A 23,047-nucleotide genomic window follows, 5' to 3' on the forward strand; every position below is an offset into this window, starting at 1 on the left:
ATGGTCGGTGCCTCTCTGGGGGGCGGGACCGTGTTACCGGGGCGCCGCGCCTGCCGGAAGCTGGCGTCGGTGGCCAAGCGCAGGTAGGCGAGGGCGGCGGGTCGCGGGGCGATCCTCACGTGGTTGCGGGGGCCCGTCTGGGGCGACCTGCGTGGGCGGCCAGAGGGATAGGCGGAGGGCCTCGCGGTCTTCGGGCGTCGTGGCGGCCTGCGGAGCGCGCGGTTGCTGGGAGCCGCGGCTGTCCTGGGCTTCGGTCCGCACGCGTCGCGTCTGCTCCCCGCCCCCCTTTTCTGAAGAGCGTCCGGAGGGCCCGTCTTGCGTATCCGCAAGGCCCGAGCCCGGGCGGCAGAAGCAGCCTCTGATCCGGTGAACTCGCACTCCGGACGGGGGGAGACTGAGTGAATAAGTGAGGTGGTGATGGGCACCTGAATGGGACTTGAGCGAACCGCACCGGTGCCAGGAGAACATCCGAGGGAGAGCAGGCGTGGGTGCGGGGACCAGCCACGGGCGCAGCGACCGGAGCCGAGTGAGAGAGGGAGGGAGGGAAACAGAAGGGGAGAGGAGCGGTGAGGGAGGGGCGGCCACGTGGGACCTGCGGGCCTGGCTTCTCCAGGTGAAGTGGGAAAGCCTAGGGAGGTTTTTCAGCAGAGGTGAGACATAATCCGACTTACGTATTTCAGAAGTCTTTCTAGATGCGAAGTTGGAAATAGGCTGGAGGGGCGGGGCCAGGGCGGAGGCTATTGAGTAATCAGGAGAGAGTGGGTGGCTGGACCAGAGTACCAATGGTGGAGGAAGTGAAAGGTGGTCGAATTCTGGATTGCGTTGGAATTAGGGCCAGCAGGGTTTACTGGTGGGTTGGATGGTGTGTGAGAAACAGGAGTTGTGGGAGACACCACGGTTTTCAGCTTCAGCTAAAGTCTGGATTTTACCAGATGGCCGTTTACTGGGAGGACGGACACTACAGGAAGCTCAGGTTTGTGGAGGATGATCCGGAGTTTCGGTTTGACGTAAGTTTGAGATGATGCGTGTGTGTCGGTGATATCTGTATGGTAACGTTGAGTTGGCAGTGTAGTAGTGCAGTTCAGGGAGAGATTTGGAAGTTCTCAATGTACAGTTGGTATTTAAAGCCTCATGACTGGATAGGATCACCAAGGGAGTGAGAGTAGGTAGAGGGGATGCTGAGCACTAAGCTTGGGGTCCCTCATTGTGCAGAGGTCAGCGAGGTGAAGAGGTAGGAGGGAAAGCAGGAGAGTGTGGTGTCTGTCTTCAGAGCCTGGAGAAAAAAGCATATCAGGAGAGAAGAAGGCATCAACTGTCAGATGCTGCTGTTAGGTCAGATAAGATGAGCACTGAGAATAGGCTATGGAGCATTGGCTGTGGGGTCTAGTGTCAAAGAGAAACAAAGCCGGGCTGCAGTTAAGTGGTCAGGATGGATTTTAATCAGTAATAACTATTCAATAGGGAAAAGAGTCAGTGTGAACTGAACTCACCTTGAATTTGTACAGAGGTGACTGGGCGTTTTGTGTGTGTGTGTGTGTGTGTGTGTGTGTGTGTGTGAGGAACATCAGCCCTGAGCTAACATCCAATGCCAGTCCTCTTTTTTGCTGAGAAAGATTGGCTCTGGGTTAACATCCGTGCCCATCTTCCTCTACTTTATATGGGACGCCGCCACAGTGTGGCTTGACAAGCAGTGTGTCGGTGCGCACCAGGGATCCGAACCTGTGAACCTGGGCTGCCAAAGTGGAGCGTGCACACTTAACCCCTGTGCCACCAGGCCGGCCCCTGGGCGTTTTAAAGGGAGAGTGAGGGAGTGTGGGGGGAAGCAGGTGGGACCCAGTAGAGTCTGGGAAGTGAAAAATTACAGAAAGCTGGAAGGTGGTTGGGCCCTGTGAAGCTGTCTGGGTTTGTTAACTAGCACTTGTGGAAGTTAAGCTCCTACCCTCCCATGGAGGCTGGGAGACAGGTGTTGGCTGGGTTCTTTTGGCAGCCTTGGGTTTTGTCAGGGGGCTGGGGTCATCATAGGGGTGTGGCCTTGAGCTGTTGGAAACTGTGTTAGGGTTTTGTTCAGGTCTCTGTAGGCCCAGGCTGTGGCCTAGTAGCGAGAGGGCTCAGAGGAGCCTGGCTAGATTTGGTCACGGAGAGAGTCTTTGTCCCTCGCATGTGGGTGTCATTGGTGGTCTTGATAAGGACAGTTTTGGTAGAGAGGTCGGGCGAAAGCCTGATGGGAGAGGGTACGAGAGAGAATGGCAGAAGAGGAGTGAGAGACAAGGAGACAGATCTTGAGGATTTTGCTGCAGAGGGTAGTGGAAATGGGGTGTCCGTTGAGCACATGGAATGAGGGAGTTTTTAAGATGTGGGCACTTGGAGTTGACTCAGTGGGATGGAAGAAGGAATGATGCAGGAGGGGTGTGGCTTAGAGCGATGTCCTTGAGTAGGCAGGGATGGAACATGGCACACAAGTAAAGGGTTTGGCCTTGGTGGGAGTGGGGACAGTTTTCCATTGTAACAGGAGAGAAGAGTAGTGGGGAGATGTGGGAGCTTGTGAAAGCTGAGTGATGAGGAATTAAGGTCCTCTGCCAAGAACGGAGAATGGGGAGGAGATGTTGGAGGTTTGAGAAATAGGAGAGGTGAAAGAAGGAGCTGGGCGGTGGTCAGGGTGAGTGGCTGGAGTTGGGAAATGTGGTGGAATTGCTGGGCCGCACTGGAGATCCTCTTGAGGCAAGGGATTTTCAATTTAAAGTGAGACCAATCAGCCTGGTTCTGGGGTGTGTCCAACCAGGGAGGAGCAGTTACTAGAGTAGGGGTTTTGCCAGGCAAGTACCATGAAGGGAGTTGCGAGTGTGTAAGGGCCAGATTACAGTGATGGACTGTGGAAATTAAGTTGTGGAAGCGGGAATGTGAGCGAGTTGAGGGTCACTGAAACGTGTAGGGTCAGTGGATTGCAGGTCTGGGTGAGGTTGAAGGATTACTGGGCCCCAGGGTGCCGAGAAGTGGTAGCTGGAAAGATGGAGGGAAGCTTGGTGAGTGGGACGCTTGTGTTAGTGTAGTAACAAGGCTTAGGGTTTGGCGTGGAAGGGAGGGAGGGTGGAAGGGAGTAGGGTCAGGTAGCAGGAGAGCAGAAGCTGGCAGCCATTCATCTAAGTGGGCAAGTCAGAGCTTGAAATAGTCCTGGATCGAAGTGGGCAGGAGCAAAGCCACAGTCTTGGGTGCAGGAACTGGGGTTGCACTCCTGGACTCCTTGGACTGACTTTCTGGAAGCTTGTGGATTCTGAGGCCCAGATGCTCCTTCAAGGGAGCCTTTGCCCTGTGAGTTGGCCAGTGCCCTTCCTTGTAACCTGCTGAGGTGACTTAGATGCGCTGGATGAGAGGGGACATCGGGGGCTATGGGTGGTATTTTCAGATTTAAAAGGAGATTTTTTTTCCTATAGGCTGACTTATTTTTTAGGTCCTTTGGAGTTTCTTTTCAGCCCTGGAGCCCTGGCAGCCTCAGCTTGCTGGTGCTGACTTGTCCTCATCAGTGACCGCAGCCCCGCCCAGCTGGTTAGCGGGGAGTCTTCCTCGTGTGTGTCTGATCTGGGCTGTCAGCTTTCTGCTGGTGCAAGTCTTTGTTTGCTTCCCTGAACACTTTTGAGCTGGTATCTTAAAATAAGATTTTTTTCTTTTGCTGTAGAAATTACAGAAAAGGGGAAAAAATAAACATTCTTAGAATTCTACCCTCTAAAATGTTAATATTTTAATGTATTTCCTTTGTGCGTATTTGTGTGTGATTTTTCTTACAAAATGAGGGTCCTGTTGTATATGCGTAGATTCATACCCTGTCTTTCACTTTCCACTGTATTGGAGCACTTACTCCTATGACTGACATTCTCTGAGAGCACAGGTGTGCATGGGTGTAGCGGGTTCCTTTGTACAAAGGAGTCATTCATTTTCCCACTCTGCTGTTGTTGGACAGTTACGGCGTTTTCCACTTCTTAATATTAGAGGTATTGTCACTCTTTATATCATGCCATTGTCATCCTATAAATCTCTGTCCATGATCATTTCTAGGAATAAATTCCTAGAAGTGGAGTTCCTGGGCCGAAGCCCTTGATCCGTGTTACAATGATATCTCGAGGAAGGCAGTACCTCTGTATTCTCCCATCAGCAGGCCATGATGATGTCCTTCTCACCATTCTCTGGCTAACACTGAATAATATAATTTTAAAAAATCTTGAATGTAAAAAAATGACGTTTTTTAACCTATCAAATTAGCTAAGTAATATGTGCATAGAGCTAAAAAACTCAAATGGTACGGGAAGATTTAACATAAAAACAGTCACCTGCCTCCTCCCCCAGTCCTGCTCCTCAGAGGCAAGCCCAGTTTAATCTTCTGGCCGTTTCTACTGGAATTACTTCCATATTTCTAAATAATATGTGCACAGTGTGACTTTTTTTGGTTTGCCGATTTTAGGCCTACTCAGTCGATTTCCTGCTCTGATAGGTGTGCCTGAGTCCCCTCATCTGTGCATACTTCACTGGTCATGAGAAGTCAATGAGTTAATACACGTAAAGCCTAGAACAGGGCCTGGCACATGGTAAGCTCTAGATAAATGCTAATTTTAGTGGTAATTATTATTATGATTAGCTTAACACCCCCTGCCCCCTCCAAATCCTCATCCTCCCAAGTATAGGGAAGACTTATGATGGCTATGCTTTGTAGAAATTAATGAGTCACTAGATTTTTTGCAAAAAGACCTGTAAGGAAAACTAACTAAATAAAGGGTTTTGCTGGTTTCTGACATGGTGACGTCAGGCCACCTACAGACGGCTGACATGCAGAGTCAAGTCAGTGAAGTTCAGCCTTGGTGTAAACCTGTGTACAACTTGAATGGCACAAATACGGTTTCCTACACCAACCATGTCAGCCAATGTATTTTTCCCCTCGTTGGTTTGTTTATTTTTAAAACAGGACTTGAGGAAGCTGGTGAACCTTTTTGAGCTCTGGATGTGCCAGATGCTCTGCACACATCATTTCATGTCCTCCTCACAGCCACTCTGTGAAATAGGTTTATCTCTAAGAAGAAAGAAGGAAAGAAAACAGTACTGGGGCATTATATGTTTAGATTTATGACACACAATTTGAGAGAGATTAGAGTTTTTTTTCTTTTTGTTTTTTAGTATATTCATGGGGTTGTGCAACCATCACCACAACCTAATTTCAGAACATTTTGCTTCTCCTGAAAGAAACCCTGCACCTATCAGCAGTCACTCCCACTCCTTACCCCTCTCCCAGCCTTACACAAACACTATTCTATGTTTCTGTCCCTATAATTTACTACTTCTGGACATTTCATATAAATGGAATTACACAATCTGTAATATTTTGTATCTGGCTTCTATCAGATAGCATAATATGTTTTCAAGATTCACTCATGTGTCAGTGCTTCATTCCTTTTCATGGCTGCATCATATTCCATTGCATGTGTTTATCCATTCATGAATGGATGGACATTTAGGTTGTTTCCACCTTTTGGATATTATGACTAATGCTGCTATGAACATTAGTGTTCAAATTTTTACATGGGTATGTTCCTTTTATTGAGTATATATCCAGGAGTTGAATTGTTGGGACACATGATAACTATGTGTAACTTTTTGAGGAACTGTTAGACAGTTTTACAAAGTGGCTGCACCATTTTATATCCCACCAGCAGTGAATGAGGGTTCCAATTTCTCCACATCTTCACCAATATTTACTATTATCTGTCTTTTTGATTATAGCCGTCCTAGTGAGTGTGACATGGTATGTCATTTGATTTGCATTTCCCTAATGACAAATGATGTTGAGCATCTTTTCATGTGCTTATTGACCATTTGTATATTTTCTTTGCAGAAATATATTCAAATCCTTTGCCCTTTCTTTTTCTCTTTTCTTTTTTTTTTTTTTTTTTGATGAGGAAGATTGGCCGTGAGCTAACACCTGTTGCCAATCCTCCTCTTTTTCCTTGAGGAAGATTGGCCCTGAGCTAGCCTCTGTGCCAATCTTCCCCTATTTTTTGTATGTGGGTCACTGGCGCAACATGGCTTTGATGAATGGTGTAGGTCTGTGCCCAGGATCCAAACCCGAAAACCTGGGCTGCTGAAGCAGAGCACGCCAAACTTAACCACTATGCCGCCAGGACAGCCCCAACCTTTGCCCGTTTTTAAATGAAGTTATCTGTCTTGTTTTGTTGAGTTGTAAGAGTTCTTCACCCATTTTGGATACAAGTCTCTTGTCAGATATATGATTAGCAAATATTTTCTCCAATTCTGTAGGTTGTCTTTTTATTTTCTTGCTGGCATCATTTGCAGCACAAAATTTTTAATTTTGACAAGTCCAATTTGTCTGTTTTTTCTTTTACTGCTTATGTTTTTGGTGTCATGGCTAAGAAACTGTTGCCTGACACAAGGTCGTGGAGACTTACTCCTGTGTGTTCTTCTAAGAGTTTTATAGTTTTAGCTCTTACACTTAGGTTTTTGACCCATTTTGAGTTAATTTTTGTATATGATGTGAGGCAGGACTCCACACTCATTCTTCTGCCTGTGGATATACGGTTGTCCCAGCACCTTTTGTTAAAAAGACTGTTCTTTCCCACTGAATTGTCTTGGCACCCTCGTCGAAAATCAGTTTACCATAAATGTAAGTAAATGTCGTTTTCTATAACAAACATTCATTGTCTCAAAGTTATGAGTCACCATCTCTTAGAAATATTAAAAGAAACCTTTTTATAATATGGAAAAGCCTTCCCCCTTTTTAGCAAATAGACTTAGTGATTAAACTTTTTAGTGATAACTTACAGAATGAAGATAGTTTTAACTTTAGTTGTATGGTAACTGATATGTAAATATTTGCTAAACTTTTCTTATTTCTCCAACAAGATAATTGGGTGGCTGAGTCCTTTGTCTTTTCAAAGCCCCTGTGTCAACAGTCTCTCATTCTTTCACGATTTCTTCTTTACTGTGCTAATTGAAATTTGTAGCCTCTGGCTTTGGATACTTTTTTTTAGATAAGGCTTAATTAAAGAATATGGGGCTTAGAATGTTCTGATTCCACAATGGTAATATTCTTTCAGTGTGCTGTAATCAGTCACGGCCCGAAATGGGGCAGGCGGTGCCCTCACGCTGGCTCCTGTCCTCCTGGATGTGGCCCTGTGATTGATTGGCTTGGTTTCCGGCACAGCTTGATAGCCTAGGTTCTCCTTACGCTTTCCTTGCTCCAGACCGGAGATCTTAGGAGCTCTGGCTCTTTTTTTCTAGAGAATGGCGTTTAGAACCCACATCTAGGCTCTAGGTGTTCTCTCTGCTTCTGGGCGCTCTCCATGGGATCACCTCTTAGAGTTGCCATCTCCCATAACCTTTTCCTGCTGTGCTTTCTTTTTGCATAGCAATTACCATCTTCTGACATATTACATGTTTGTCTTTCCCTATGAGAATGTGAGCTGCATGTGGGCAAATGTTTTGGACTCTCTGGTCCAGCGTGAGCAGCTCCTGGCACATGGTCAACACTCTGCAGGTGGTGACAGAGTGACTGACAAGTGGCAATATCCACAGGAGTGTATCTGGAGTGGGGCTGCCAGCTGACAGGGTGTATGCATGCTTAATTCCACCAGCTAATACCTTGATGTAATTTTTCCCTTTTGTCTCTGTGGGAACAGTCTAGCTTTGGGGGGAGGTTTATGTTTCAGTAAGCCCATTCGCCATGAGAGGGACGTCTGAGTGAGAGGACATGCTCAGGACACAGCCCAGCCTTTGCACACCTTCAGGGGGTCTTCCTCCTTCATGTGCCCGCCTCACCCCTCAGGACATTCCGTGTCTCAGGGCCTTTGCACCTGCTGTTCCTCCTGCATTGCCTGTGCTTCCCCTGGCTCTTCACACTTCACATGACTGCTCCCTCTGTCCTTCACCGCCCTCTCAGAGGCCTGCTGACACTCCAGTCGCCCTGCTCACTTTATTCTGTTTTATTTTTTTGGTAGCATTTATTTCTGTGTAAGTGTTTACTCGTTTTCTTGAATAAATAGGCTGGTCTTTCCCACTAGAAGGGAAGCGCCACAAGATTGAGGCTCTTGTTTGCCACCCTGTTTGATCTGTGTGAGAATCCAGCAGAGCCCTTGCACAGAGGTGGCTCTCAGTAAATAGTTGTTGAATGAATGAGTTGCATTTTGCTAGTGGAATCTAGAATGAATTCTTATGTCAAGTGAAGAAGGCACTGATTTGTGTCCCCATTCCCACAGACACAGCCTTGAACAGCATGTCTAAAATTAAAATATCTATGTGTATATTATATGGATATAAGTATGTGTCATATATATATAAAATAAAATCTGGAATATGGAGGATGAAACCACTGGAGTTTAGGATAAATAAAAGGAAATACGTTTTTGTGATTTGTTAGAATAAAAACTGACATTAGTAGGCCCTGTAAATAGAGTTTTAAAGGACTGGTGTTAACAAAAAACTTCATTTTTTTCCCAAGTGTAAAACCTTGAAAAAATAAAAATAAAACTGAGCTGTAAAAATATAGAAAGTCCCTTGTAATCCCACTCCTAGATATAAATAAAGATAAAAGTTTTGTTTATATCCTTTAGACTTTTTCATATATATATATATATATTGCTTTCTCTATTATTGTTATTTTCAGTATTTTCTTAAAACAAAAAATTATATACTGCTACTCATAGTATTCTATATTTTCTTTTCTATCATATGTCTGTAACACTGGCCCATTTATTTTAGTTATTGAATGAGATCCATTTTATTGGTATATCCTGATTTATTTATTTATTTGGTGAGGAAGATTGGCCCTGAGCTAACATCTGTTGCCAATCTTCCTCTTTTTGATTGAGGAATACTGTCCCTGAGCTAGCATCCGTGCCAGTCTTTCTCTATTTTGTGTGTGGGACACCACCACAGCATGGCTTGATGAGTGGTGTGTAGTGGTGCCCCGGATCTGAACCTGCAAACCTTGGGCCACCAAAGTGGAGCGCGTGAAGTTAACCACCACGCAACTGGGCTGGTCCCCTGATTTATTTATTTAATCCTTTATTGGTGTATGATTGGGTTGGTTCTGCTAAAAACCACGTGTAATGAAAAGCAGGATGTATATGTTTGCATTTGCTAGTTATTAATTTATTGTCTCAGCTCCAAAAGCACCTTTTACACTCCGCTTAGTGCTGCTCACATTATAGCTTTTGGGACTGCACCAAATACTTTTCTGTTGTCAGCTCGTCTTTAGGCTCTACCCGGAGCTGGTACCAGGGGGCGCTGGAGGCAGGTGGGGGTGGATGGGGGTGAGGTGGGATGGGGAGTGGGGGTAGGGCTTCTTCCTGCTCCTGCTGTTCCCGCCAGCACCGCCCAGCAGTAGCTTTCACTGCAGCAGCAGGAGCTGGTCCAGTTCGCTTGTCTCCCTCCAAGAATCAGCCTGGTCCCCCCTCAGTCGTCCTCCCTCAGAGGTCCCCCCTCAAATGATATCCTTCCTCAGACGTCTTCCCTTGGACGTCCCCACTCACAGGTCCCCCTTCAGACGATGTCCCCCCTCAGATGACATCCCCCCTCAAATGACATCCCTCAGAGGTCCCCCCTCAGATGACGTCCTCCCTTAGACATCATCCCTCAGACATTTCCCCTCGGATGTCCCCCCTCAAATGTCCTCCCTCAGAGGTCCTCCCTCAGATGACATCCTCCCTCAGATGTCCTCCCTCAGACGTTTTCCCTCAGACATCCCCCCTCAGATGTCCTCCCTCAGATGTCCTCCCTCTGAGGACTCCTCCAGACATCAGACAGCCTCAGATGTCTCCCCCAGAGGACCCCCCTTCAGACATACTCCCTCAGATGTCCTCCCTCAGACGTCCTCCCTCTGAGTACTCCCCCAGACATCAGACATCCTCAGATGTCTCCCCCAGAGGACCCCACTTCAGACATTCTCCCTCAGATGTCCTCCCTCAGAAGTCCCAGCAGCAGCAAGAGCCAGTGCCCCCTCAGAGGTGGAGGGCGCCCCACCCTGACCCCTCGGACACGCTTCCAGCTTCTGGTACCTCAGCCGTGTCTCTTGGTTCTCCCATTGCACAGTCCCACAACGGAAATTGGTTTTAGAATTCGTGGGCTTTTCTGTTCTTATACGTGAAGTTCTAGATACTTCTGTGCTTGAGAAAGTAGAGATAATCAGATGCTTCTCGAATCTTGGGTCATTTGTTTTACGTCGCTGCAGTCAGTGCTCCTTCCACAATCCAAGGAGGCCGTCTCCCAGACTCATCATGGTCCCCTCCACCTGTGGGTGACCCAGTGCCCAAGTGACAGGGTGCCTGACAGTTGTCCGCAGCCTGTGTAGTGCTGTAGCTTCCCTACTTGATGGGGAAGTATGAGTTAGTCCATAATAGTAGAAAATAAAAATAACCCAAGATATTCAATAATTAAGGAATAGACAAATTTTTGTAATTTTCACTTTTGGAAAATTTTGATACTGTCATTAAAAGTGATATTTCTCTTAATCTTGTAAAGCTTTGAGTTCATGTTTAGTTAGAAATACAGAATATATAATCCATGTATGATTGCAGCTGTGTTACAACACCCAGAAGACAGAAAGGAAATTCACCAAAATGTTAAATTTCTTGTCCATAGGTGATGAAACTAGGGGATTTGACTTTCTTTTAACTTTTATATATTTTCCAAAACACCTTTGTATTTTCTTTAAAATGGGAGAGTACCATCCCCCTTTGTTTAAAAATACTCTATGGCCTAAGACCCTTTATTTCCTGTGTATTTAGCAATTTACTTTGTCTGTTGCAGGATGGCAAAACACAAGAGAAAAGTTACTGAAGTGACAGGGAAAAAAAACAAAAAACTGAAGAAGGCGTCAGCAAAAGAGACCCTGCTGGCGCCTGAAGCCACACTGGGCACTGAGGAAGTGTGCCCCGAGGTAGGTGCACAGGATCTCCTTGGCCTCATCTTGTTTGCTTACCGGCAGGGAGAGCGGGGTGGTCATGCTGCTGGCATCTGTCCGGGTGGAGCAGAGGGTGGCACAAGTTACACGTGGACATACTCAGTGCCTTTGAAAAGCGAGTGTAGGAAAAATAACAGTTTCAGTGAATTTTAGGTTGGAACACCATGACTGCCTGTCTGCAGCCACCAAGTCCACAGACTGCTGTGTTGGGTGCCATGTTTTAAATGAGATTTTGATGGACTAGATTGGCCCGGTGGAGGTGCTGGATGGCGAGGGCTAGAGCTGGGCCGTTGAGCTGTGCTCTGAGGAAGGGGAGGTGGCAGAGCATGCATGAAGGGAGAGGTGCCCTTCACGTGATGATGCATGGAGTATGGCCTGGGAATCTGTATTTAAGAATTCACATCTAAAAATGTTCGTATCTAGCATAATGTAGTCTGCCACAAAAATATATATATACTTTTTTTTTTGTGTGTGAGGAAGATCAGCCCTGAGCTAACATCCATGCTAATCCTCCTCTTTTTGCTGAGGAAGACCGGCTCTGAGCTAACATCTATTGCCAATCCTCCTTTTTTCCCCAAAGCCCCAGTAGATAGTTGTATGTCATAGCTGCACATCCTTCTAGTTGCTGTATGTGGGATGCGGCCTCAGCATGGCCGGAGAAGCAGTGCGTCGGTGCGTGCCCGGGATCCGAACCCGGGCCGCCAGTGGCGGAGCGCACGCACTTAAAAGCTAAGCCACAGGGCTGGCCCTATATATACATTTAAATTTGTTTTCTGTTACCACCAAGTTCTTAGTATTAAAATTTTTCTTCTATATTGAGCTGTCTTTACAATTCCTAGCATGCAGTTGATTAAAACAGTATAATAGATTACAAATTTTAACAAAGTATTCCACATAGGGTAGAGTTTGATTAGGCATGCGTCACGGAATGCTGCGGTGGGCGCTGCATGCTCGCGCGCCCCTGGGTGAGTGTTACTAGTTACTGGGCTGAGACAGGGTTTAGGTTGGTTTTGTTCCCATTTCTCATGGCCAGCTGTATACACTGAGTAACCTTATTCACATAAATAAATGAACGAGAATGGAATGTTGTGCAACGTTGCTTAATTCCTTGAACTCTGAGACCATTATATGATTTTTTGGCATGTGTTTTCAAAATTTATTTTTAAAATCTGCCATTAAATGGCAACTTGATTCAAGGGTCCTTCTTCAGTTCTTTTTGGAAGAAAGAATTGGAAACCATCTGACTGGTCAGGGGTTTGTTGCTGGCTCGTTACGTTGCTTCACTTATGCAGCAGTGGTATCCCAGACTGTGCCTTCGTTTGGTATCCTGAGGTTTTTATGCCCCGGGGCAGTGTTCCCTGGTAAGATTCAGGGTGCTGGGTAGCCTTTCTTTCATAAAATGGGGAGAGGATCATTGTGCGGAGGGAGGTAGGAAGGGAGAACCCGCCTGACGCCCAGCTGGCTGCTTGACTGTAGGCCCATTGGAGCCTTTTCTCAGAGCTGTTTTCAGCAGGAGTGCACTCAGAGTCAGGGCCCCAGGAGTGGGTTCCCTGAGACCACCCATGCGGCAGACACTTTGCAAAGTCCTGACGTCCCTCGTGTGCGTGTGCCCCGTTTGATGCCTGCTGGTCCAGATCACTCCAGGACTCCCTGCACTTTGGCAGCTCCATGCTCTTGGGAGACGGTGTGAACCATTTGTCCATCTGTGGCCCCGGTGGTAGAGGAGCCGTGGCATGGATGGAGCGGGTGCAGGGTGTGTGCAGAGAACGTGCTCAGCTGTGTCTGGGGGTCATCCCTCAGCCGTCACCACCGAGGTGTGGGTGAGGAAGCCATGCTGGCACCAGGACCCTGACTTGTCCTGGGTACCCCACTTGCTGGGTTCTCTCCGGCAGCTCATTTGAGCACAAGGCACCTTTCCTCTCTGTGCAGACGTCCCACAGTGGACACGGCGTCTGGATCAGGGAGCCTGGCGGGTCTCACCTGGTCTGGCTTTCAGTGCAGCCTCTAAGCAAATTCCTGTCCCCCCAGCCGATTCATGTTATCCTCGAATTCTCTACCACCTAAGCCCCGGTTATGTCTGTCCCTTTCAGTTTCCAGATCCCAGATGGAAACCTGTTTTTGAGGGCTGTTTGAGCTCCCGTTCGTGGTCTAGCCCACCCCAATTCCTACAGAACCTCAGTTACACATGATGTTCTTGGGCTGTTTCTAGGACACTTTGCTGCTTTTTCCAGACTCCTCCAATTTCTTTACAATGAACTCTACACCATCACCTTGGTGATTTTTAATTTTGTCATAACACTTCCAGCTTTCCTTTTTTGTAGTCTCTGCTTGCTGGCTGCTGGTCACTGGCAAGACCCACAAACAGTATGGATTTTTTGGTAGACATCGGCGTGGGTTAAACTGCTTCTAAAGTCAGTAGTAATATTCTTTTTGTTAAGTTCAGGTAATTTAAAAACAGTTTGTGATTGTTTTTCTTTATTAAAGTACATGTTGATTAAGAGAAATTTGGAAAAGAAAAGTGGAGAGAAGAAAGCATTTTGTATGTTCCCTTCCGGTCTTTCTCCTGATGCTTAGGTTCTTGTTTGGTTTGTGACATAGTGGACAGGTTCCTGGTTGAGCCACGTGCACTTTTTAGTTTTCTGGCCACAGGGGTGCTGGGGGCAGGAGGCAGGCCTTGAAGCGCCCCTGTAGCCTCTGCAGGCAAGTGCTGGCTGGATGGTGTCCAGCACGGGGATGTTCCACCCGGGCGGGCGCTGAGCCGGGACTGGCCAGCAGGGGCCGCAGCCCTCCTGTGGGAGGCAGCTGGCCTTTTGGTTTTCCTGACCTGCTGTGCTCGGAGCCGGGCGTGTTTCAGGCACTTAGAGGATTTTCAGATTGGTCTCTGTGAGTTAGTGCTGGGCTGTGGGACTATGTCCTGAAGACCCCTTTGCGTGTTGCTGGGGCCAGTCTCCCGAGGACATGGAGCCTCTTCCTCCAGCACACATCCTGCTCTCTGCTAATAAAAATGTTTCTTTACTTACTCCCTCTCTGGTTCTCATGGGAAATCATGAAAAGAGGTGTCAGGCATTTTTTTAAGGAAGGAACATTGAACGCTGCACCTAAGTTTAAGGAGGGGTGGATCGACTAGGCCTGGAGGGCACATTCCTGTCACTTGGGAGCTTGTGGAAAAGTACTGCACTGTCCCCCCACTGGCCCCCGGCTCCTGGATGAACCTCTGGAATCCACATGGAGAAGCCTCTGTCCCCACTGGGGCCACTGTGCTGTCCTCCCGGAAATGTCCATCTGGGGAGGCCTGCGGGTCCCTGCGCAGTCACTTCCCACAGCACAAGCGCCCTGAGCCTGTGCCAGGATCACTGAAGTGTCCCCAAGTGACGACACTGCATCACCCCGGGGCGGCCTCCGCAGAGTTCAGTTCCCACTTAGCCGCCTGCCCGGGGCTGTGTTTGCTCAGCTTCCTGCCCAGCTCTCACTCGGCAGATAGCACAGCCTCTGGTAGATAGCACAGCCTCATGCAGATAGCACAGCCTCGCACAGATAGCATAGCCTTAAGGTGCCTTGGTCTGGATGGATAAAGCCATTTGTGCTGCTCCTGGGCGGTTAGGCCCTCCTGTTGGCTCTCACTCCTTTGTTTGCCCAGCTCATGGGCTCATTAACCTGCGGGCCCTTGCAGGCCTGGAATAATGGAGAAGACTGGTTGGTGCTGTCCCTAAGTTAGGAGGAAGAGCCCTCCTAGTGCTGTCCTCACGTCTTGGTAACTGTTCTGTTTGACCAGCTGCTGATCTTAGAGAGGACCGAGCACCTGCCCTTCTGCTTCTCCCTCCATCCTGCAAGGGGGGGGGTCCATGAGGCTGGGGTGGGCTCACAGGTCTTTCCCCTCCTGAGGATGCTGCCTTAGGCCCCAGGGGTCTTAGAGGTCACGCTGTCGCTGCCTGTTCCCTAGCTTCTTGAGACCCTCCCCATGAGCCTGCGCTGAGGCTATTCCAGTTCTGTCTTCACGTTGGGTTTCAAGGATTGTCTTAGATAACACACGTGTTCAAAGGAACTGCTCGCTCCTCGTGCCTTGAGTGGTGGAGAGGACGGTGCCGTGGTGTTGGTTCTGCGGTCTCTGCCTTTCCCTTCCTCGCTCCATGAAGGAGGTACTTGGCATTTCTCTTTCTGTCCCAGACAGAGACACACCAGGGGGAGACCACGTCAGTACAGCTGTCACACTTGGAGCCAGTCAAGTGTCTGCAGGCTTTGAGGGCACCTAGGAGGAGCTGGCCGCCACTCTGCTGCTGTAAATACGACTCTGGCTGCCTGGAGACGGGCGTGGGGGTGGGCCGGGAGGAAGCGGGCTCTCCCTTAGTCGACGGCGGTTAGCAGAACTCTTCTTACCACCTCCTGTTAGTAAGAATCCCTTATGTTCGCGAAGCACTTTTCGTTTACAAAAGTACCTCCACGTCAGATTCCCTGTAGCCCTGAGGTGCCAAGGGGCAGAGGTGTGGGTGCTGTGCCAGCTTCACTGGTGAGTGGACCAGAGAGGCTGGGTCGCCTGCACGGTCACCTGGCCAGCTGGTAATGGAGAAGAGACTCACACTTGGGTTTCTGGTCTCTGTTACCTTTCTGAGCACACAAGGAGAGATGAGGGACCTGAAGTGTCACCTGCCCCGAATCCCTTGGTGTCACTGGGCTGGGGATCATCAGTCCGTGGGTGGCTCAGCGTGTGTGGTGTCAGCACTGCCAAGCGCCATATAAGGACTAGCTCAGCTCTTTCTGGCATCTGCTCTCGCACTGTGAATACTGATGGTGTTGATGGAGAAAGACCTCAGAGTGTTGACCAGACTGTCCTGCGGTAGGAATGACAGTCTGGAGTGCATAGTGACAAGTAGCTTTTGGAAGGATAATAACCACTTTTTTCCTTCAGAATATACTGTGTGCTATCCGTGAGCTGCTTGGTTCCCAGTTCCCTGTGTAGCCTTGCATGCCCCAAGGGTTTTCAGGGCTTTGCTGAAACGTGGACCAGTGGACTGCTGGGCTGAAGGAGGCTGGCACTTGGCACGACCGGCACTCTCGGGGGTCACGGAGTGCTGTTCCAATGGAAAGGAGGCAAAGCTACTCGATATGGACCATCTTCTCTCCTCCCTTTCTAATCTTCAAAATCAGATAGGATTACGTGGGCATTATGCCTACGAGCGCTTTATAAAACCATTAAATGAGGTTGTGAACCTTATGGCCTTGAGAATTTGCTCAGAGCCAAAAATACTTCATACCAATGGTATTTTGCCTCAAGAAACATGACTGGTCTGGCAGTGGATTTTTTGTTGTTAAACTAGTAGAGGTGAGGGGTCGCTGATGTCTACAAACAGCTCCCTGGGAGCCTGAATTGTTTTCTTAGCAGAAGTTCCCTTCGGCTGTTGTTGTTGTTTCCTGCTTTGTGGCTACTGAATGCTGGGTTGTCAACCAACTGGAGTTATAAACCGATAGACTTGTAGGACTGAAAGGGGTTCAGGGCTTGAGTGGTCATCTCACATGTGAGAAAACAGACCACAGAAGTCCAGGGATTTCCCTGAGCCCATGGTAAGCTGGTAGGAGGCCGAGGTCCCCCTTCCTGTCTCCGTCTTCGCTAGCTCTCTTGCCTTCTATCTTCTTTCCTTTTCAGGGCTGAGTAATATCCCGTTGGATGTATCACACATTTGTTTCTCTATCCACTAGTTTTTAGACATTTGGGTTGTTTCCAGTTTAGGGCTCTTATGAATATGCTGTGAACATTTGTGTGCAAGGCTGTATTCATTTCTCTTGGGTCAGTTCCTAGGACTGGGATGGGTGGTATGGTAAGTGCGTGTTTACTTTTTAGAAACTGCTAAGCTGTTTCCCCAAGTGGCTGCAGCATTCTGCGTTCCCGCCAGCAGTGCCTGAGGGTTCCAGGTGCTCCATGTATTTGTCGAAACCTGGTATTGTCAGTATTTTTAATTTTGGCCACTGTCAAGGGTGTGTCTTATTGTGTGTATAGTTTTTAAAAACAGCTTTATTGAGGTATAATAAGTATGACAATAATAAGGTATGACAAAAACTGTACGTATTTGTCATAATTTCTCATAGATTTAATTAGTATTTCTCTGATGGCTAATGGTGAGTGTCTCGTGTGCCTTTTGGCTCTTGATGAATTTTCTTTGGTGAAGTGCCTGTTCAGCTCTCTTTCCTGTTTTTACTAGGTTGTTTTCTTATTATTGAGTTTTGAGAGTTTGCTATGTATTCTGGATATAAGTCCTTTATCAGATTTTTGTTTTGTAAGTATATTTTCTCTCAGTCTGCAGCTGGTCTTTTCATTTTCTCCATTGATTTTCTCCGTTCATTTGGCTTTTTTTTTTGTTTAATAAGAATTTTTCTTTACTTTTTTTTTTTTTTTTTTGCTGAAGAAGGTTCACCCTGAGCTAACGTCTGTGCCCGTCTTCTTCTATTTTGTATGTGGGTCACCGCCACAGCATGGCTGCTGACCAGTGGTGTAGGTCCACACCTGGGAACTGAACCCCAGGCTGCCAAAGCAGAGCACGCTGAACTTAACCACTAGGCCATGGGGCCAGCCTCTCCACAGTGGGTTTTGAAGAGCAGAAGTTTTGAATTTTGATAAAGTCCAGTTTATCAATTTTTCTTTCATGGTTTGTACTTTTTATTAATATGCTGTTTCGGTTCACTGTGTCTTGGAGCTGTCTTCAAGTCAGCGTGGATGGATGGATCTGCCTCACTCTTTTTAACTCCTGTGTAATATTCCACTGATGGGTATACACAGTTTGTGTAACCGCCCCTGTTAATGGTCAGTTACCTCGTTGCCAACATTTACCCAAGGAAGCAGTGCCAGTGTCAGTTTGTATCAGTGTGTGACTGTTTCTCTCAGATGCACACCCAGCAATGGAATGGCAGGCTGGAGGGTCTCTACATTAAAATTTAATACATAATGCCTAAAAGGCCCCCAATTTGCTTCCCCAGTGTTCATTTCCTCACATTACAGCCAGCACGGGCTGTTAACCATCTTTTATTTTTGCTGATCTGATGGCTGAAGAGTAGACTCTGTTTTAATTGATATTTTCCTGATCACTAGTGAGGCTGAGACATTTTTAATTATTTATTAAGCGTTTATCTTCCTCTCATGAATTTCCTCATCAGATCTTTTGCCTGTTTTTCTGTTGAATTGATTACCTTTTTAAAAATTTTTCTTTGTATATGTTATAACACATAACTTTCCCCCAGTTTGTTTCTTGTCTTTTGACTTTGATGATGTTGTTTTCCAGGGGAGCTTTAAATTCGATTGCAAGCAGATCTTTTTTTCTTTACGGTGTCTTTTTTTTCCTTAAGAAGTTCTTCTCAATTCCATAATTAATTATAAACATGTTTTCTTATATATTTTCTCTAAATTTTGTAGTTTTGATTTTTGTATATACTTTTTAACTAATTGGAATTTATATTTGTGTTTTATGTGAGGTAGGCATCTGACTTTATTGTTTTCTAAAAGAAAGATACAGTTGTCCCATCTCATTTATTGAATATTCTATCCTTTTAAAAAAATTTTATTCCTTCTGTAAATTTTCTTGGGTCTGCATTCTATTCGACTAATTGATCTATTTTTCTACTTTTTTGTTCAATGCCTTAAAAATATTTATATTTTGATTAGGTAATGCAGGACATGATACAACATCTGAAAGAAATGAAAGGTAATGTAAGTCAGCCCCCAGCAGCCCTGTTCACCCATTAGGACAGATTTTTACCAGTTTCTTATGTCAGCACTGCCCTGTCTCTGTTATGGTCAGAACAGGAGAGAAACGTCACCAGGGGATTTTTACCCAAATATTACCTAGGGCATGCTGCTCAGCCTTTTCATGTTCAAATACCTACTTTTTGTACCTTCATTTTTGGTTACATTTTCTTTTAATCAAGAATCAAATATGTATGGAGCGCCTGTAGTGTACCAGACACCGTATTGCGCTTTGAGGGGCACACAGGGACTGTCCTCGGGAGTTATCTGGTTAGGACGTAACTAGTACAAGCTCTTCTAGATCCAGGGAGCAGAAACCCACTCATTGTTTTGGAAGGGGGCCTAATGTTTTTTGAATAATATCTTTATTGAGATATAATTCGTATACTGCACTGTTGACTTATTTAAAGTCTACAATTCAGTGGTTTTTATTTTTTTTATTTTTGTGAGGAGATCAGCCCTGTGCTAACATGTGCCAATCCTCCTCTTTTTTTGCGGAGGAAGACTGGCCCTGGGCTAACATCTGTGCCCATCTTCCTCTGCTTTATATGGGATGCCGCCACAGCATGGCCTGGCAAGCAGTGCGTCGGTGCGCGCCCGAGATCCAAACCCGGGCCGCCAGCAGCAGAGCTCACTCACTTAACCGCTATGCCACGGGGCCGGCCCCCTTAATCCCTTTTTGTTGCTGAATAATAGTCCATTATATGGATGGACCACATTTTATTTATCCATTCATCAGTTGATGGACATTTGGGTTGTTTCCACTTTTGGGTATTATGAATAACGCTGCTATGAACACACGTTTTTGTGTAGACGTATTTTCGTTTTTATATTCCTAGAAGTGGAATTGCCTGGTCGTATTTTCTCTACATCCTTGCCAACACCTGTTATTTATTGATCTTTTTGATTATGGCCATTCTAATACAAGTGAAGAGGTATCTCATTGTCTCTTTGATATGCTTTTCCCTAGTGATGGAGACATTGAGCATCTTTCAAAGTGCTTATTGGCTGTTTGTATATCTTCTTTGGAGAAATGTCTATTCAGATCTGTTCATTTTTGAACTGGCTTGTTTGTCTTTTTGTTGTTGATTTGTAAGAGTAGAAGTGTCTTTTTTAGCTTTTTTTTTTTACCTCGTTGTGAATCTATCATCCATTCATTTATCCAAACTGGTAATTTAGAGAATTGTTTTCTAAAGAAGATAGTCACATGTCCTTTTCAGGGTAGTTCAGTTGTTTTACAGAGCTGGAGATTTAGTTCATATTTTAAAAAACTGAAATGGAGATTGTTGATGTACAAAGACAGACAGATACAGCAGTACTAATGTCAGTTGAATTCAGTAGGGTCTGGTGAACCAAATTATTTATTTATTTATTTTTCCCCCCAAAGCCCTGGTAGATAGTTGTGTGTCATAGCTGCACATCCTTCTAGTTGCTGTATGTGGGACTCGGCCTGAGCATGGCCGGAGAAGCCGTGCGTCGGTGCACGCCCAGGATCCGAATCCGGGCCACCGGCAGCGGAGCACGTGCACTTAACCGCTAAGCCACGGGGCCAGCCCATGGTGAACCAAATTAAATGCCCGGAATTCTGATGGGGAGCTGACTGCGCAGGGAAGCCATGATATCGAATGGCTCAGACAGCTGCTCTTGGTGTCTGGCACACTCCTTAAACACACCTCCCTCACCCAGAATATAAGAAGCACCTGTATCTAGTAGAGCAAGCTTTTGTACATAACTTTTTTTAGTTGAGGTGAAAGTCGCATAATATAAAATTAACCACTTTAAAGTAGCATTTAGTACATCTACCATGTTGTGTGTAACCATCACCTCTATCTAGTTCCAAAACATTTTCATCACCCCAAAAGGGAACCTTGTACCCATTAAGCAGTCATTCCCCATTCTCCCCTCCCCTCATCCCTTGGCAACCACCAATCTAATTTCTATCTCTGGATTACCTATTCTGGACATTTCATATAAAAAGAATCATACAATATATGACCTTTTGTGTCTGGCTTCTCTCACTTAGCATCATGTTTTCGAGATTTGTCCATGTTGTAGCATGTGTCACTGCTTCATTCCTCTTTATTGCTGTATAGTATTCCTTTGTATGAATATACCACATTTTGCTTAATTATTCATTAGGTTGTTTCCACCCTCTGCCTATTGTGAATAGTGCTTGTATGAATATTCATGTGCCAGTTTTTGTTTAAATACCTGTTTTAAATTCCTTTCGCTGTATACCTAGGAGTGAAATTGCTGGGTCATATAGTAGTTCTGTGTTCAACTTGTTGAGGAACCACCAAACTGTTTTCCACAGCACCCCACTGAAATAGTTTTTACATTTCATTCCCTTACGGCTATGTATAGGGTTCCACTTTCTTTATGTCCTCAACAGGACTATTATCTGTCTTTTTGATTCTAGCCCTCCTAGCAGGTGTGAAATGGTATCTCATGTGGTTTTGACTGGCATTTCCCCAATGGCTGATAATGTTGAGCATCTTTTCCTGTGCTTATTAGCCATTTGTATGTTTCTTTGGAGAAGTGTCTGTTCAAACCCTTTGCCCATTTTTAAATTGTTTTATTTGTCTTTTTTATTGAGTTGTAAGAGTTCTTAGGAATTCTAGATATAATTCTTTTATCAGGTATATGATTTGCAAACGTTTTCTCACGTCCTGTGCGTTTTTTTATTTTTATTTTTGGTAAGGAAGATTAGCCCTGAGCTAACATCTGTTGCCAATCTTCCTGTTTTTGCTTGAGGAAGAGTGGCCCTGAGTTAACATCTGTGCCAGCCTTCCTCTACTTTGTATATGGGACGCCGCCACGGCATGGCTTGAGCAGTGTTTTGGTCCGCACCCGGGATCCGAACCTGCAAACCCTGGGCCACCAAAGCAGAGCACGCAAACTTAACCACTACGCCGCTGGGCTGGCCCCACATTCTGTGGGTTGTCTTTTCAGTTTCTTGATGATCTCCTTTAAAGCAAAAACATTTTTAATTTTTATGAGTCCAGTTTATCTGTTTTGTCTTTCATTGCCTGTGCTTTTGGTATCATCTCTAAGAATGACATTCTTAGATCCATTTTGAGTTAACTTTTGTGTGTGGTGTGAGGTAAGGGTCCAGCTTCATTCTTTTGCATGTGGGTGTCCAACTGTGCCAGCACCATTTGAAGAAAAGACTATTTTTTCCTATTGAATTGTCTTAGAATCCTTTTTGGAATAGCCTGTTCTTTCTAGGAGTCGCATAATATTCCATTATCTTGTTATACTATAATTTATTTAACTTGCTCCTTGCCATACTGTTTAATACTTTAGTTTTTTTAAAAAATCTGTTTTAATATCTAGTAGAGTAAGTGCTTCCTCACTGTTTTTGGGGACAGTATTCTTGGCCTTTGTCATGTATTTTCTTCTGTGTATGAATTTTGGAATCAGCTTTCAGATTTCATGAAAACTCTTTTGTGGTTTATTGAGGTTGTTTTTTACGTCCTTCAGTGAAGTTGTATTGTTTTCTCTGAAGAGGTCTTACGTGTGTCTCAGTGAGTCAGTGACCTGGACAGTATTCCTATAGCAAACATAGGATAGACTTCATTTGTATATTTTTTTGTGTAACATAACATTAAGATACAACTTGGTGATAAAAGTTGGTCTGTAAGGAGCTGTGATCATACTGTCCTCCGATAGTGGAAAATTTCCTAGTGTTTTGGTTCCCAGCTCTGGCCTTCCTTTCAGTCCTAACACAGCTATGCGCTGTGTCCCTACTCCCTTTATGGGCAAATTCTTTCTGCCCCAAATTTGTTTCTGAAATCACTCTTCTTGGCCTGGCTAACCTTTTAATTTTTCTTGTACTCCCTATTTTCTCACGTTCTCCATGTTGACTCGTAACCTAACTTTTCTATAATGGATAAAACTTAGCAGCAGCTCACTGAGATCAAATTAGGACATTTAACTTGTGTCGCAAATATATATTAAAAATTGGATTTTGGGGGCCGGCCCGGTGGCGCAAGCGGTTAAGTGCGCGCGCTCCGCTGCGGCGGCTCGGGGTTCGCTGGTTCAGATCTCGGGCGCGCACCGATGCACTGCTTGTCAAGCCATGCTGTGGTGGCGTCCCATGTAAAGTAGAGGAAGATGGGCATGGATGTTAGCCCAGGGCCAGTCTTCCTCAGCAAAAAGGGGAAGATTGGCAGATGTTAGCTCAGGGCCGATCTTCCTCACAAAAAAAAAAAAATGGATTTTTTTTTTGTGCTGCTAAAAAGAGATTTTATTTAGTGTTGCATTAACTTATATGTTTTAATATATAATAGGTTGTTGAGTATTAATTGTATATTTTTTCAATGGATTCTAATAACCTGCTGAGAGTTCTTCAGTTTTGTAAAGGA

At 45.7% G+C, this 23,047-nt stretch overlaps 1 protein-coding gene across 1 annotated transcript in view; it reads left to right on the forward strand.

Annotated features, from left to right (window-relative positions):
• Positions 1 to 23,047, forward strand: part of C26H7orf50 (chromosome 26 C7orf50 homolog) — a 157,246-nt gene continuing 134,199 nt past the window's right edge. The window contains exons 1-2 of the mRNA XM_058570542.1: positions 1 to 83; positions 10,801 to 10,930. Coding sequence (XP_058426525.1) covers positions 1 to 83; positions 10,801 to 10,930 — 213 coding nt within the window. The remainder of the gene's footprint in view (positions 84 to 10,800; positions 10,931 to 23,047) is intronic.

The sequence above is a fragment of the Diceros bicornis genome, chromosome 26 (genome assembly GCF_020826845.1).
Source record: "Diceros bicornis minor isolate mBicDic1 chromosome 26, mDicBic1.mat.cur, whole genome shotgun sequence".
Classification (NCBI taxonomy): domain Eukaryota; kingdom Metazoa; phylum Chordata; class Mammalia; order Perissodactyla; family Rhinocerotidae; genus Diceros; species Diceros bicornis.